This window comes from Purpureocillium takamizusanense, chromosome 12 (assembly GCF_022605165.1).
Source record: "Purpureocillium takamizusanense chromosome 12, complete sequence".
Lineage (NCBI taxonomy): Eukaryota > Fungi > Ascomycota > Sordariomycetes > Hypocreales > Ophiocordycipitaceae > Purpureocillium > Purpureocillium takamizusanense.
Window position 1 is genome coordinate 741,517 of NC_063079.1, and position 16,253 is coordinate 757,769.

Here is a 16,253-nt window from a genome sequence, read left to right on the forward strand (position 1 = left end):
GACGCCTGGGTAAATGTTTATCCCGCGGGCTCAGCTCACGGGCGGTCCCCAAATGGTTAGAGGCCGAAGGCGGTGGACGGGGCCAGCCTGGAGGGTGAGGTGCCAGGCCGGCGGTACGTACCCGCCCACGCCAGGCGTGGACCCGCCGTGGAAGCTTGACTGCTGAGCTTCCGGCTCACTCACTCCACCTTGCAACGTCCACCCGATCGATCCCTGAACCCGCATCCATCTTCAACGCCGCCTCTCGTCGCGGCACCCGGGCCTGCAGCATGTCCTGCAGGTGATCTACTTGTTCAATTGAGCTTGACCAAGCACACGGGACCTCTCAATGCCCTGTCTAGCCCGCCATGGACGACCCATAGCGAGGTCTCTCTCCTCGCTCATCCCGGCCTCATGCACGACTTTCGGCTTCATCCGACGCGGCTTCTCCACCGACGCGGCCTCTCACCCTTCCAACAAAACCCAAGTCTACATCTCCAAGTCCCGGGACCCGCTCCTCAACCTCTCCGCCGAGCACCACCTACTGCAGATCACGCCAGCCGAATCCACTGTCCTCATCCTCTATGTCAACTCGCCTTGCGTCGTCTTTGGGCGCAACCAGAACCCCTGGCTCGAGACCAACCTACCGCGCCTCGCCCAGATCGTGACGGAGCCCGGCACACTGGGGTGGACCGATGGTCCCGTTCAGCTCATCCGCAGGCGCTCCGGCGGAGGCACTGTCTTCCACGACGCCGGCAACGTCAACTTCAGCGTCATATGCCCACCTGCCGCCTTTGACCGCGACAAGCACGCAAGGATGGTTGTCAGGGCGCTCAAGTCTCTGGGGCGGCCCATGACGCGCGTCAATGAGCGCCACGACATCGTCATGGACGTCGACAGCACCGATTCGCAGACAATAGCCACCACCTCCTCAGGCACCACCTTCAAGGTATCCGGTTCTGCATACAAGCTCACCCGTCTACGCTCACTACACCATGGGACGTGTCTCCTGCGCAGTCCAAACCTCTCCGGTATATCAGGCATGTTGCGCTCCCCGGCAGAGCCCTTCATCAAGGCCCGCGGCGTCGACAGCGTACGCAGCCCCGTTCGCAACCTGGACCTCGACAACGCCGATTTTGAGGACGCTGTAGTGGAGCAATTCCGCCAAATGTACGGCGACTTTGATGTCCGCGCCGACTTTGGTAGCGATGCGCTGGCCGTGGGCAAAATCAGTGCGGGATACGAAGAGCTGGGCTCAAGAAGCTGGACATACAGCCAGACGCCGCGGTTCACTTTCTGCACGCATCCCTTCCAGGACGATCCTAGGGTGAGGCCCGAGCTGCCTTTCGATGTAAGGGTTTAACCCAGCCGTATCCGCCGACAGTCCCTTTCTGACCAATAGTAGCTCAAGATTCACTTCGAGGCTCGGCATGGCCTGATTGAGCAGTTCAGCATTGAAGGTAACGAGAGTGCAGACACGGCATCTCTCGTCAAGTCATCATTGCACGACATCGGCGACTGGACTGAGCCACTGACGCAAGCTGGCCTAAGCCAGTCAGACGCTGCGGACGTTGGGTCTTGGTTGAATGGTGTCCTTGGAACGCTGTTCACGAGGCCATAGGTAAGTGCCTTACGCGTATCAGACTCTGAGTTGTCAATTTGCTTCTCGCGAGCGACTTGTTCCACCGCATACACCTCGGACAAGCTATCTAGTATTCGAGGTGATACCCAAGCAATGGAGTAGGGTGGCTGGCAAGGGATGTAATAGCAATGACGCTCCCAGCTGCTAGAGCAGGCGATAATACCCTCAAAGACACCTTTTCGCACAAGGGAATGTATGCGAGAGCCATATAATACACAAACTTTTGTACTCTCAAAAGACGCTGATGCACCAAACATTCAGGCCTCTTGAGTTCAATCTTCGCAACTTACATTGCAGTACGGTGTTCATGTGTCAGCGAAGAAGACGAGACTATTGGACAATTTTCAAAAAGCCAATAGCATTCAGAGGTACGGATCTCGTGGATAGATATGACTTGGAGTACCTCTCCCAGCCATAAACTATCAAGATGCGTACGCGATCCTGAAGGGCTGAGACTCGGCCACATTATAATCCTCGAGCTTAGACGGGTTGCCGTAGACGCCCAGAGCGCGATAGATGATCTTGTACTTCCCAGCGGGTGCATATTCACCGCTGTCGAGAGAACCATCCCAAACAACCTTGTTCAAGCCACGGGGCATCATGGTCATGGGGAAGGAATGCGCCTGGCCAATTGTCTTAAACTTGCCCCCGAGCGGATCGTCGACGGTCAAATTCTTGGGTGGGCATGTGATCATGGGCACAAGGTCAGCCCTCATCAGCCGCGTGCCAAGGGCGAGGTTAAAAGTTAGCATGGGTTGCAAGACTTTTGCGCCCGAACCTGGCTGCGGCAGCGTGAAAGTGTAGTTGACAGGGACGCGGCTAGGATTTGTGTACTTTGCCGCGGTCTGGTTGGACCATGATACCCAGCCATACTCTGGTCCCAGTGTAGTTGAGCCTTTGAGAGAACCGGACACGCCTTGGTAGGGCAGAGAGAGGGCTGACCCGTCGGTGCCGTTGACGATGATGTAACCAGACCAGACGGGAAGACGCTTTTCATCCATACCCGTTGGGGGTCGAGCCGACACGCTAATGGTTTTGCGATGTCCCGGCTTGAGTGTGACCTTGGAGTCCGAGATGTCTAGCGTAGCATAATCTCTCGAGACCTCGGGAGGGAATTTGGTCGCCCAGATGCTGGTTTTGTTCAAGGTGTAGGCTGTGAGAGCAGGCACATGACCGATGTTATGCGTCACCTCGGAGCTTCCCTTGTTCGTGATAACGATCTCATGATCCTTGACAAAGTTGTCAGTGTCGTTGAAGGAAATGCTCGAAGGATCTAACAAGGTGGTGGCGAAGGCGGCGTCGTAAGCCTGGACTAGCCCGGCGCCTTGCTGCGGAACGGGGGCCAGGTCGCCAGGGTAGGCCTTCTTGCCATCGTACCAAATTTGAGGCTTCGCATTCGAGGCGACAAGATTCTCTAGGAACCTCGGAGCCGTGGAACCGCGGATCTGTAGGATGAGGGCCATGATGGCCGCGGTGATGGGCGTCGCCATCGACGTGCCCGAGGCCGTGGTATAGCCCCCGACCCAGGTCGACCAGATGGCACCACCCGGCGCACCGAGAAGTGGCTTCGTATCCATTTCCCAGCTGGGGCCCCAGGAGGTAAATCCGCTCAGGTAGCCGCCCACGTCAGTCCGCTTCTCAAAGGCGAGCTGGCGGTCCTCATTCTTGGGAAACTTCATCAACACGGTCACGTTGTGACCCTCCTTGATGGCCTTGACCCATTTTCGACCTGTGCGCGCGGGAACTGTGGCAGCCGCAGTGATGTTGGCATCCCCGAGAAAGTATCTGTAGAGAGTGTAGTCCTCCCAGGTGTCATAGAGGATGATATACTTTACGCCCTTGGCGGCAAGGTTAAAGGCCTTGTCTTGCTCGAGGCATGCTGCCTTGCATTCGCCGCTAACGAGGACGATGTAATTGCTCAAGTCTGGTGTACTATCCGGGAGGGGATCGCAAGCATCTGGCTGGTTGATCTCAAGGCTCAGGGGGTACAGGGGCATTGGCGTCGTGGTAATGGCCGTCCAGTTGTAAATGTTGGCCGGCGCGTTGACAAACACCTTGCTCTCGCCGCCGTCGATGGAATACGTCGACGGGTACCCGAAGTCGGCGAAGTCGGTATTTTCAAAGGACGCAACGGCCGTTACGCCCTTGCCGTCGGCGGCCTCGGAGGCGTCGAACACGCCACGGGAGCCGTCGTTGCCTGCTGCGAGGGTGCAAACCACGCCTTGCTCTACGATGCGCGAAACGGCAACGCTCCAGACGTTCTCGGACCAGCCGCTGTTGCCGCCGATGGAAGCGGTGATGATGTCGGCTCCGGCTTCGAAAGCCATGTTGAACGCGGCGATGAGCACGTCGTCGCCCGCGCCCACCGCGGGACACCCGAAGACGCGGTACATGCCAAGCGTGACGTCCGGCGCCGCGCCGGTGAAGTGTAGAAACTCGTCCTTGGCGGCGATGATACCGCTGACGTGCGTGCCATGGCCGGCGCAGTCTTTTGGGTCGGGGTCGGGCACGGGGATGTTGTCCCCGGTGTAGTGATCGCCTACCAGATCGTAACCAAACGATACGCGGCAGCCCTCGCCAAAGCAACCGCCCAGCGCCGGATGGGTGTAGTCAACCTATACATATATGAGCTTAGCTGGGCGTAACCGACGACGCAGACGGCAAGGGCATGACACATAGACAGAGGGAGAGGGGGGGAGCGAGAGAGAGAGAGCTACTTACGCCGGTGTCGACGATGGCCAACTTGATTCCTTTGCCCGTGATGCCCTTGGCTCGGAGCTTTTCAACTTGTGTCATGACGTGCGGCGGCCAAATGTCCGTGTCATTCATGACGTCTCGCCTCGACAGCTTCCAGTCGGGCTTGCCTCCAATATCCCAGTCTTTAAGATTCACGCTTCGGCCCATTGTGTCATCAGGGAGGTCGTGAATCTCAATGGGCCACACCTTCTTGATGCCCGGCGTGGAAGCAAGCTTAGCCGCCGTCTCTTTGTGGTTTTTCATATCGTGCAGCTGCACAGAGACGCCCTTGAACAGCTTGTAGTTGAGATGCATGCGCGTAGTGCCATGGCTGCTAACTTCCTGCGCCACGGATGCCGTATCCTAAATATGTCATTAAGATTTTGCTTTCCAGATGCTGGCTTCGGGAAGACTTACATGTCCATCCTCCACTTCGAAAATGTAAGCACCAGGGATAAAGCGTCTCTCAGCCAGCGCCGCCGACGCCACCGCCAGGAGCGACGTCAAGGTCGACACGCGCACCATCTTGGATGTCCTTTCGGGAACCGGGAGCTCCCTCAAAGAGACTGGGTAGATGGGGCGTACGGTTTTGATAGCAACATTGAACACCGCTACAAAGCCCTTGATGGGTGGTTGGGCACTTATAACTCTCGATCTAGCCTGCGCCTGGAGTCGTACATCACGTCGACCACCAGGCCGCAGCTCCGCACAGACTGACATTGAGCTACCAGTATGCCCGCCGTATTTCCTCGCTCACTGACTGAGAGCTGGTTGGTCGGGATGCAGCTCTTGACTGTTGCATGGTCACGAAAGCAACTTTATTCCACAGGGGGGGGTTCCCCGTCAAAACGGGACACTTTTGTGCACACGTACTGCACACGAATACCACGTGCAGCCATTCAGAGCAGCGAGTTGTGCTGACTGAGGATGAGGTCGGGGTTCCAGAGCGCCGGATGGACACTGATTCCCCGGAGAAGGGGGACGTGTGCGGTCATGTCCTAGTCTAACGTGAGTGCACCAGTATCTTTTCGGAAGTCGTTGTGGGATGTTCTAGCTGCTCGCATGCAGGGTGCGGCCAACAGCTCAACTGTCAGTGCCCCTGTTGGTTGATAGCTACTGGTAGTAGTACGGAGTACAAGAGCGAAGTTACTTGAACACATTTGGCCATACATGGACACAATTGGGCGAAAGCCTAGCACAAGACAGCACAGATCCCGAAGAGGGCCGCAGACCTGACCCATTGGGCATCGAGCTGATGGTAGAAAGCATATGTTGTAGACATTAGGTACACCCATTTGTCACTGTCATGCAACACCACTGAAAGGTCTATTTCGTACCTCTGCTTGGTTGGTTTGGTCCATCTGCACGGACACAACAGGGGCAGTGTCATGCTCCAGCTGCATTTGGCAGGACCAAAGGGCCGGCAATTGAGCACGGATCAGACCTCGCTCTCAGCGATCTTGTTGAAGAACCTCCCCCCAATTTGCATCCAAGGTCAGAATGGTACTGTACTAAACTGTGCTTAGGTATTAGAAATACAGTATCCCGGCTGAGCCGGGTTCCAAGCAGCGTTGGCTTGTCTTCCCAGCCTCCCGAAAAGGAAAGGGACTATTGACATCGGTTGGTTCCCGGATGGGCTCCTGACTCTCTCCAAAAGGGACAGACCGAGGAGTGTGCATAAGAAGTACTGGGTGCAGGGAACCGCGTGTGCTTGGGCAAGACTTGGGTTCGAGTACGGGTACGAAGCGGCTTCGTTGCAAAAGTCCTCATTTCTCATGTGATGAGTCATGTCAATAATTTACTTACTTTCACGTTCAACGTACTGTACCTGTGTTTGTGTATAATGCATACTGTCTACGAAGTACGATCGGTGCTGCCGGAGGCTTGAACATGAAGTCTATCCGATCCTGGCCGCGAAACTGGCAGCCGTCGATCGCCGTGCTGCAGTCTCTATAGGCAAGTGAAGCGGTGAACAGCCGCAATGGGGCACTGGAGAAGTGAGGATGCATATGGATAATGATGAATGTTCCGTAGCGGACTCTAGCCGCCGACAAAGCAAGCCTCTGGGAGATCTCAATGATACGAAAGTGACAAAAGGGGCACAGGCACACAGCTGATGAAGACCTTCTTGATGGGCTATGAAACGAGGATGAAGAGCTATATAGGTGGCCGAGCGAGAGGGGGGGAGAGAGAGAGAGAGACCACAGAAAGAGCCGGCCAACTGGGAGGCTGACCAACCAACGCACTACAGAGAGGAACGCTGCTTTCAATAGAAGCTGGTATGTTCTTCTTCGCTTGCAAGTGTAGAATCACACTTCATATAGAGCTCAAGTCCCAAACAGAACAGGCGTGGGGATTGAGACGCCAACTCTTAGGCCTTAACGGGTCACCAGTGTGTCCCACTGAATTGTTGCTTCGCGTCTGACGTTGAGCTACGGGAACCGAGGGATGTGCGAGGCTTGGAACCTGATCACCATAGCCAGAGGGCTTCATGGTGGCATATGGGACTGGGCCGGCCGGTGGTGTTGGTGCGTGAACATTGAAGTCCTCGTCCGTTCAAGCTTGGCCAATACTCCTGTCACTCTCGCCGCTCATACCAGACAAATGGAGGCTTATCAATAGAGGCTGCCTTGTCAGCAAGTCAACCTGGAGTCGATGCTTTGTTTCGATGTCGGCATCTCCCAACGTTTTGCTGAGAACGTTTCAGTCAGGGCCAAGCAGTCAAGCACCAAGTCGCACTGCCCTCGCCGCACCGCCGCGTTGCGATGACATCCAAGCTCCGTCTTGTCCTACGGTGGTCTTGCATCAGTGTAGCAAGTCCCAAGGCTACGCGGCTATCTGGCATATTGCCACTTTAACGTGGTTGTACTATGCGACCAAGGGGCGTGCCGCATCTGCGATGCATCTGGCCGCCACCCACCAACAAAGATAACCTACCTAGATACGGGAAGCCAAGTCTCCAAAGTCGCATCCACAGGCAGGCACGGGCGAGCGAAACCCCTGCCCCGACTACCGAGGCTAGAGTAGCGTCGATGCAGGGATTGACGTCAGTGTGCACCGTTCAGCTGGAACAAAAATCTGCCCATTCTATTTGGTACCCTTGTCTATATTGATGGTCCTGCAATTACGTAGCATGAGACACGGGTGATAATAACACCAGATGCCTGGAGCAAGGGGCGGGAACATGTGCAAAGACAGCAGCTCAGCTCACCCTGCCCACGGCGAGACTGAACGAACCCGTCGCTGCATGTCGTGTCGCACACATACGCTGTGAGCTGACTACATGTATCATCCATTCGACTGGAGCCATGACTCGGAAGGCCCAGTTTAAGTAACTACGTACTACCACTGGTAGTCTTTTGGTCGGCCGATAGCGGACGGGATTCGGTTCTTTGGGGCCAGCCGGTCAGTCTCTGCGCCTCCCCGCGTGTCATGCCGCAACCCGGGCGTCAGAGTTCGAACGGCCGCGGGTGGAGCTCGACGGCCCCCCGGACTTCCCCCGACCATGTTCTTCCATGGCGCCGGAGGAGGATTTCCTGTTTCGGCACAATGCTGTGGGGAAGCACCGCCGCCCGGTGCCTGCCCCCGTTTTTGATAGTGTCCTGACCTCCCCCCCAGGATCCGCCTGCACGTTGTTGATCTGGTGGCGGCGGCCGGGGCTGGCAACCTGGCCGGGAAGCTGCACTGGCCGGGTTGCTGGTGATGAGGCATCTGACTGACGGCTGGGAGCAGCCCACAGACTGAAGTGTGTAGTACTAGCATGATGTACGAGAGTAGGTACGTCGGGTGCTGCGAGGATCTGCGAGGCCCAACAGGTATACTGTACACAGTTTGCCACACGGGCACCTTTGGGGACCCGAAAGCCTCCCGCCATCCTCGGTGTTAGTGGCAGGACGGCCAGCGCCTTGTTCTGGGGACGGACGCGCACGACCTCGTGTGAAAAGTGGTGCTGGTCAACAGTGCGCGCAGGCCGAGCGGCCGTTGGATCCAGCTGTAGATCAGTCATGGCCGTATAAGGCCGGAGGACTCCATCTGGTGGCCGGTTGATGCTTGCCTCTTGTCACCCTCACCGTCTCCTCGCACAAGCATATCACGGTCGTCTTGAGCTCTTCACAACGGACAAACATCAAGACAAGCCTCTCACTTCAGCTCAAGAGTTTCAACATGAAGTACACTGCCGTCCTCAGCCTGGCTCTGGCCGCTCTCGCCGCCGCGCAGAGCCGCAGCGACCTGCCCAGCTGCTCCCTGCCCTGCCTCGACGACGCCGTCGCGGCGACCTCCAGCTGTGGCAAGGACGACTTTGCTTGCATCTGCAAGAAGTTTGACAAGATTCAGGGTGCTGCCACGGGCTGCATCCTGAAGGGCTGCGGCCAGGACGTTGCCCTCAGTATGTGTCCCTTCCTTGTCCCGATTCTTCGCATCGCATCAAATCTAGACTTCATGTTTTTGTCATATATACTGACTAGAGACCGCAGACCAGGTGCTCCCCGCCACCCAGAAGCTCTGCAAAAAGGCCCTCGCCGGCGGCAGCGGTTCGTCCGCCGCCGGCTCGTCCACCGCGCCCGCGACGCCCAAGGGGTCCAGCAACACGGTCTCGGCTACGGCCACCGTTGCGCCCCCGACCAGCGCCCAGCAGCCCACGGAGCCTCCCACCACCACGGCTCCGACGAACCCTCCGTCGGTCACCGCTGGCGCTGCTGCCGTTGGTCCTGCGCTCGGCCTCGCCGTCATGGCTCTGGGCGTTTTCGCCCTGTAAATTTCTCCCCTGAGGGAGCTTCACGTCGGTGCTTCGGGATTGAGTTGACGAGATGGGGCGATGCGTCTCAACTTCAAGGGGGGGGGGGGGTGCTATGGTGCGATAAACTAGACGGCTGCTCAAGTGGGCGATAGACCTTGAGGACACCAGCAGGTGGATTTTTTTATTATTTTTTAACAAGTGTGACTGCCCTCGGACAGGCGCAGCACACGCTCACGGCAAAAGGGCTGCTTTGTCGACTTGTGTAAACATCTTCTTATTCTTTCAACCTGTTCCTCAAGACTAAGGCTTTGGCGCCGGTTAAAAACAAAAATCGATTCAATCGGTAGTTGAAGATCGCAATTTCCCCAATGTCATCGGTTGTCAATCGCTGTAGAGTCGTAGACGCTATCGACGCGAAGACCGGGGCGAACAACGTTGAACACTTGACGCTGCCGCAACCTTACCCACATTCTTCTCTCGAAAACACCAAAGACGCACCACCCGGGTCATGGATCACAGAAACAGCAGACGACAAACTCCCCAAACCCTTTCCCCAGCTTCCCCGGATACCCAGGAAGCACCCGGTGCCCGTACGAGCTGCGTCATCATCCCCCTCCATGTCTGCGCCCGGTCAGCTCAGATCTCCACCTCCCCGGGTTCGATAAGACCTGGGATCCTTTGCCCGCCCGCTCGCTCCAGAATCACATGCTGGCCCGAGGACTTGTGTTTCTACGCGGTGGTGTTCGCCGCTGACGCACAGTGGTTGGATGCGCGCAGTCAGAGTGTGAGTGATGTGGGTGGTGGGTAAGCGGGCATCGTTCCCGAAGCGGCTGCCAGGGCCCAGCCACAAAAGTCAACTCGTCGACGTCGAACCCCTTCCTTGGCTTGGCCCCCCCGTCCACCACAGTTCCCGTGCGGCGCCGAGGCAGGCAGAGAGAGGTAGGTGGTGGTGGGAACAAACCCCCCCCCCTGCTGCAATACTTGACCCTGGCATCCTGGCCCCGGTGCCGATCTGGCGGGGCGGTGCGACGTCTTGACAGGTTTTGTCCCACTCACAGTCCTTCGTTTTGCTCTCCGCAGCATGATGGGATTGTCCTCGAACAAAGAGCGCAAAGCTTGTTTCCCCGGTACCCCAGAGCCTCGCCTGGCCTCGCGAAAGCCCGCTTACTTGGCAGACTGGAGGGAGCCCGTCACTAACGTCTGGTTAGCACATCACATGCACCTAGCTGAATGCTGGTCAAGGCGGTGGAAAGGCCCAAGCCCTGAACAATACCCCGCTGACGAGAGCAATGACTAGGTTCCTTCGTGCATGTAAACGTGAGAGAGCATGTGAAAGTCTGGGAGGCGGGGGAGAGAGCAACATCGTGATCCATGTCTGCCCGTGCAGCGTCCACGGTAAGCCCATACACCTTTGGCTGTTTCAATCCCCTGTAAGCCGAGTTCTACGGGCTTCAATTGGTGAGGTGCTTTAGTGTTCAATTCAATCATTCTTTCATATATGGTCTACGTCGTGATGGACAGACACGTCTAGTGTGCCCAATGTAGTACCGCGGCCGTGTAAGAGACGCATAGGTCTAGATTCCCCAACCCAAGCACATTGAACGCCCTGAAAATGTCCCATACCACCCAACGCCAAACCCAATTGCGATGCATTGCCCGAGAAAAATGGGAGCCCTCCTAGAGTGCCTGTTCCGGAGGCTTTGGCTGCTCCATTTGCGCATCTGGCCCGTCGTGACCTTCTGAATGGTCTAGTTGTTCTGGCATTTTCTGCTCTGAGGCGTGCTCAGCTGCCCCCGGCTCTTCCTGTTGCTCCGGCTTCTGCTCCGGCGGTTGCTCAGGCTGATTTAGCAGTTCGGGCTGCGGCTCTGACTGCTTTTCCGGCAGTGCCAGTGGTTGCTGCTGCTGCTGCTGCGGTGGCGGCGCCGGCGGTTGCAACAAGAGCAGCCTCTCCCTAATCTTGTCCTTCTTGCCTTGCTCTGAGAGTTGCTCAAAGTCCGCCACATCCTTATCCCACTGTCTGACGCAGTCGGCGTTCCAATTGCACTCCTCGACCTGGCCAAAGGCAGGGTGGCTGTAGCGCCGGTGTCGACTCGGCCAGTTGGAGGCATGATAGTGATGCTTGACGAGGGCATTTCGGGACCCATGGTTGCCCGAGTCTGAGTGGCCCGAGCCGGCGCAGAGTGCCTCGACGGTCAGCACGAGAACGCGGCCGACGACTTTAGACTCGGTCATGCTGTGAAAGTCGTCCCATGTGACCTTGCGCTCGGGGGAATTGTTGTTCATCTCGGCCATGACCGCCTTGGTGAAGGCGGACGGCCCCGTCCCCGTGAGAACTTGGTCAAAGGTGAGCTCGACCTGGCTGATGGGGACGCGTTGTTCTTTCGCGACGCCGTGCATCCAGGCCATAATGTTCTCAATGAGGCGCATCATGACTGGATGCTGAGGCCGCGAGATGATGGTCCACTGGCAGAAGGATTCGGATTTCTGGCCGAGGATGGGGTGGTCGCGGAATTGGGGCTCGTCTACCTCGATCCCAACCACCAGGTCGTACTCGAGTTCGTTGTGTCGCTCGGGGAAGAAGCGGTGGAAGGGCTTAAGCGCCTCGACGTCGATATCGGTATAGACACCGCCCTCGGCGTATAGGATCATGTATCGCAGGAGGTCGGCCTTTATTATCGGAAGGTTGATGCTGCGATAAAACTGGATAATGTCCGGGCGATTGAGGCCGCGAGGTCCGTAGTGCTCTTCAATGTAGGTCACTTCACTCGCATCCGTGACGACCTCGTATCTCATGTGCGGGTTCTTCTCCAACCAAGTCGTCGCCCTCACAGTCTCTTTAATCCCAAACAGCAGCGGGTCGATCTTCCAGGTCTGCCAGAGCTTCTGCGGGAACGAGCTGCCCGGGACACCCAGGGCCAGAGTCGGTGGTGACAGCGGAGGCGGAGGCGGGGGGTGCAGATCCGTCTCATGTCGCTGGAGCACGGCGACTGGGCTCGGGACCAAGGCGACAAAGTCGAGGTTGAGCAATACGAGAACGGCGAGGGCGCAGCCGACGTAGAGCGGCAGCACCCTCTTGACGCGCCGCGGCAGGGCCAGGTCGCCGACTCTTGACGAGAACTTGTCGCCGAGCTTGGTGAATGTCTTTGCTTGCAAGGTCGGCGTCAGCGGCGGGGTGTCCATGGTGGTGGACCAGAAAAACGCTGCTGAGCCAGGCGGCTGCTTTGAGTTTGGGCAACGGGGTGTCAACCGGGAGGGATAGTAAAACGTTGTCGAGGGGGAGTCCAGGAGACTATCAAATGTGTTTCATACAGCTTCACCACCGGGCCAGGGGGGGGAGGAGAGAAGCAACTGTCTGGTGGAAGACTGGAGGTTGGCCAAGTTGACGCACCGGACAGAACCACCAGGTACAACAAGGGCAGGACAGTTACGGAGGAGAAGCTGCGAGCCAGCGCAAAGATATGCACGACGAGACTATCAGAGTCTCCAGTCAATTCCAGGTTTGGCAGCAGGCACGGGGCAAGGCCGATCCGGTCCTCTAAGCGACATACCGCCGTCGCCGCCTCCGCCAGCCACCCGCCCGCCGGGCCTGCAATCACACGCCGACAGCAGTAGTACAACCAGGTAGTAGTAGTAAGTTAGTACGTAGTTCAGCTGGCTGGAATCAACGTCGACAAAGATCCTGGGTCCGCGTCCGCGCCGCCTGTGCTGCTGCTGCGGCCCCAGTGCTGCTGCACGCACGCGATCACGATGGGGTCCACCCGCCCGCATGGGTACTGCCGAGGTTTCGTTTGGGGAAACAAGGCAAACAGGGCAGTACAGTACAGGACAGGACAGGACAGGCGGGGTTGGGTTGGGTGTCGTCGTCTTGCGTGTGGTCTGCTGGGCTGGCTGGCTCCATCCACTCCGCACTCCATCATGACTCCTTCCTTATGATGGAAGTCCCTCGCACTAAACCTGTACAAGCGGCAAAGGACCAGAGAGCCCCCCTGCCCTCCCCCCCTCCTTCCCCCGTGGCGTCAAACGGCAAGGGTCCGTGAAAGTCCAAGCACATGGCAGCCACCTGGCGGGCGAGGGAGGCTGACTCGAAAGACACGGGAACACCTGACGCTGAAGATATGAGGCGTCGGCCGGGCCGCGTCTGGTGCGGGTCTGCTAATCGAGTCGAGCACGAGGAGGCGGTGGGGGGGGGGGGGCGCACGGCGATGACATTGTCTACGAAATGTTTGGCTTCAATGGACCTCTCCTGTTGTCATCGGCGTCTTTCCGGCTGGCATGTCACCGGGACGGGCCCCGTCTGTGAGCCGTTTGCCTTTGGGGGGGGGGGAGGGGGGGCCAGCCTGCGGACGGACGGTCTTCTGGTAGTGGTAGCAGTAGTGGTAGTAGTAGTAGAGGAAGAGGAGAAAGTGGGTTCAAACTTCACACTCGCATAGTTGGTGGCTCTCTCTCTCTCTCTCTCTCCACTGCAATGCAAGTCCATCTGCTTGTCTCTCCTGCGCCATGGAACCAAGAGCAAAGCAAGAAAGCCAACGACCCAACTCCATCCAGCCCGTGAAAGGGGCTGCGTCACTCACTCAGAGGCACGGCACGTAACCCTCCTCCCTCCCAACCATGATAATACCCGCACCCAACACCGCGAATCCGTCCACCATCCCACACTCATTCGGGCAGCTACTGAATCCGGTCCCCAATGCCGGCGCATGTGTCGCGCGGCACTGCCGATCTTTTCGGCACCCTCACATCCGCGGTGGCTTGCGCTAAAGACCGAGCCCGCCGCCCCAGCACACATCGAGGCATAGGACAACCTTCCATCGACCGACCACACGGCGCACGTCCAGTCGAGGACCCGCCCCGGTCCTTGAAAGCCACCTCCACACGTGAAAGATAAACTGCAACCCTATTGATGATGAGTACTGTGCAATGGGCCACTGGGCATACGGTACGTGCCCATGGGGGAGGGGGCCCCCAGGAAGAAGGGGCGCAGCGGTCCGTCGGTAGCTGGACGGAAATGAGGACTATCCAGCGTCCACATGCCTTTTGACGACGCATCATCACAAAACCTCTTCGGCGCCCTACCAACTGTTGGGAAGGCGGCGGAAGTTGCATCTTTTTACCCCCTCCTTTCCCCGCCCGTGAACCCGTCAAGGTCTCACCCCCGGCATCATGGACGACAACTTCCGCCAGGACGCCAAGTCGGCCGCCGCCTTCATCCCGGTCGAACTCGACCAGGAGCTCGGGCAGCCCTGGAAACCCGCCGGGGCGCCGTCGGCACGTCTGCAACGAAACCGCCTCATCAGCCTGGCGAGGTCGTGGGTATGGCCGCAGGCGAGACGGAGAGCGCCCTGTGTTCGGCCCACCGCGTACCTGGACGGCTTGCGAGGCTTTGCCGCCCTCATCGTCTACTTCCACCACCACGAGCTCTGGGTTCACGACAGGCTCCAACAAAACGCCATTCTCGAAAACGCCTTTGGCTATGAGGGCAAGTTCTACTTTGCAGCCTTCCCGGGCATCCGAATCTTCTTCACGGGCGGGCACTTTGCCGTGTCGACCTTCTTCGTCCTGTCCGGCTACGTTCTCTCCATCAAGCCGCTGCAGCTGATCGAGGGCGGCGACATGGTCGCGTTGGGGGACCACCTCGCCTCCGCCTTCTTCCGCCGCTGGCTGCGACTATTCCTCCCCCTCATGATTGTCATGTTCTTATACGCAACCTCCTGGCACGTCTTTGGACCCCCGACCGACGGTGTCACCCCGCAAGCCACCTGGCGAGCCGAGATGTGGACTCTATACGCCGAGTTCAAGAACTTTTCCTTCTTCTTCCGAGACGGTGGGATTCCGTGGCTTTCATATAGCTTTCATCTATGGTCCATCCCGGTCGAGATGAAGGGCTCGATGGTTGTATATGCGTCCGCGCTGGCCCTGTCGCGGAGCACCGTGTCGGCCCGCCTCTGGTGCCAGCTGGCACTGATCGGATACTTCCTCTACATCGCGGACGGGTGGTATTGTGCCATGTTTATGGCGGGAATGCTGCTGAGCAATCTGGACCACCTGGCGAAAACGGACCGGCTGCCTCGACTTTTGGCCAAGCTTCGACCCTATAAAACATTCATTTTCTATCACCTCTTCGCCATCAGCCTTTATCTCGGCGGCATTCCGTGCCAAAACCGCGAGGTAGAGCAGCTAGCCCGCAACCGCGGCTGGCACTATCTCTCCTATCTAAAGCCCCAAGCCGTCTTCGACTATAAGTGGTTCTATCTGTTCTGGGCGGCCATCTTCCTCGTGTCATCGGTGGCCCATATCCGCTGTCTTAGGCGATTCTTCGAGACGCGCTTCTGTCAATACCTTGGTCGGGTTTGCTATGCCCTATATCTCGTCCACGGCCCGGTGCTATGGACCGTGGGAGATAGGCTCTATCAGTCAATCGGCCTGACCGCGCACGGCCAGGACTTTGCTCTGCCCTGGGCAAACAAGGTTGCGCTCCCCCAAGCCGGGCCCCTCGGGCTCGAAGCGTCTCTGCTCATGGCGCAGGTCCTGCTGCTTCCACTGACCTTCTGCCTCGCGGACCTTGCCACCCGGGCATTTGACACACCGAGCGTGCAGTTTGCGCAGTGGCTTTACCGGAGGACGCTTGCGGGCGAATGCGGAAAGAGGAGCAAGTCGTGATTACCATCGTGCTATAGATACATTTGCGTTTTTCTGGTGTCCGGGTGCAAGAGACGTTCTCTTTAAGGCAGTCGAATATAAAAGTCTCGTGGGAATATAGTGCGACTACTCTCCGTTCAGCCTGCATGCATACGATAGGTCGATTCTTGGGCTACAGCATCGCCAGTCTCACGGCAATGTGCTTGGCCGGGCCGCTGCATGCTAAACCTCACCTTACCCAGCATTCCCATGGGCAGTCTAGTAGGCGGTCCGAGACTGGCGCTGCAGACAGAACCCCCCCCCCCCCTTCCCCTCCCAAATCTATCCTCTGGCAGTCAGAGCCTCCATGCAGTGGAAATCTTGAAACCATGTACGCGTCCTCACTCTTGTAGCTCCCAGAGGCATGGTGGAGAACCACATGCATGATAGACTCGAGACTGACAGTCCCGAGGGCACATTAGCAAATGAATTACTTCGCTGTCCCGGTGGCATGATAATTACCTAACACTAAAGTTATTATAA

General features: G+C 57.8%; 5 protein-coding genes across 5 annotated transcripts; 3 read left to right on the forward strand and 2 right to left on the reverse strand.

Moving 5' to 3' along the window:
• The first annotated feature begins 196 nt into the window (after nucleotides 1–196).
• JDV02_010441 (Lipoate--protein ligase) lies at nucleotides 197–1,854 on the forward strand. Its single transcript, XM_047992182.1, has 2 exons — nucleotides 197–1,330; nucleotides 1,385–1,854. The coding sequence occupies exons 1-2, from the start codon at nucleotides 329–331 to the stop codon at nucleotides 1,598–1,600; spliced, it is 1,218 nt and encodes a 405-aa protein (XP_047848195.1). The 5' UTR covers nucleotides 197–328; the 3' UTR covers nucleotides 1,601–1,854.
• A 189-nt stretch (nucleotides 1,855–2,043) lies between these two features.
• JDV02_010442 (uncharacterized protein) lies at nucleotides 2,044–4,882 on the reverse strand (the record flags this gene model as incomplete). The annotated part of the gene is made up of 3 exons (XM_047992183.1): nucleotides 2,044–4,236; nucleotides 4,343–4,720; nucleotides 4,775–4,882. 3 exons carry the CDS (start codon nucleotides 4,880–4,882, stop codon nucleotides 2,044–2,046), a joined length of 2,679 nt encoding a protein of 892 aa, XP_047848196.1.
• A 3,639-nt stretch (nucleotides 4,883–8,521) lies between these two features.
• Nucleotides 8,522–9,113, forward strand: JDV02_010443 (uncharacterized protein; the record flags this gene model as incomplete). Its single annotated transcript, XM_047992184.1, has 2 exons — nucleotides 8,522–8,744; nucleotides 8,833–9,113. 2 exons carry the CDS (start codon nucleotides 8,522–8,524, stop codon nucleotides 9,111–9,113), a joined length of 504 nt encoding a protein of 167 aa, XP_047848197.1.
• Nucleotides 9,114–10,676: 1,563 nt separating this feature from the next.
• JDV02_010444 (uncharacterized protein) lies at nucleotides 10,677–12,275 on the reverse strand (the record flags this gene model as incomplete). The annotated part of the gene is made up of 1 exon (XM_047992185.1): nucleotides 10,677–12,275. One exon carries the CDS (start codon nucleotides 12,273–12,275, stop codon nucleotides 10,773–10,775), a length of 1,503 nt encoding a protein of 500 aa, XP_047848198.1. The 3' UTR covers nucleotides 10,677–10,772.
• A 1,300-nt stretch (nucleotides 12,276–13,575) lies between these two features.
• Nucleotides 13,576–15,859, forward strand: JDV02_010445 (uncharacterized protein). The gene has a single exon (XM_047992186.1). The coding sequence runs from the start codon at nucleotides 14,256–14,258 to the stop codon at nucleotides 15,750–15,752; it is 1,497 nt and encodes a 498-aa protein (XP_047848199.1). The 5' UTR covers nucleotides 13,576–14,255; the 3' UTR covers nucleotides 15,753–15,859.
• The last annotated feature ends 394 nt before the right edge of the window (nucleotides 15,860–16,253 follow it).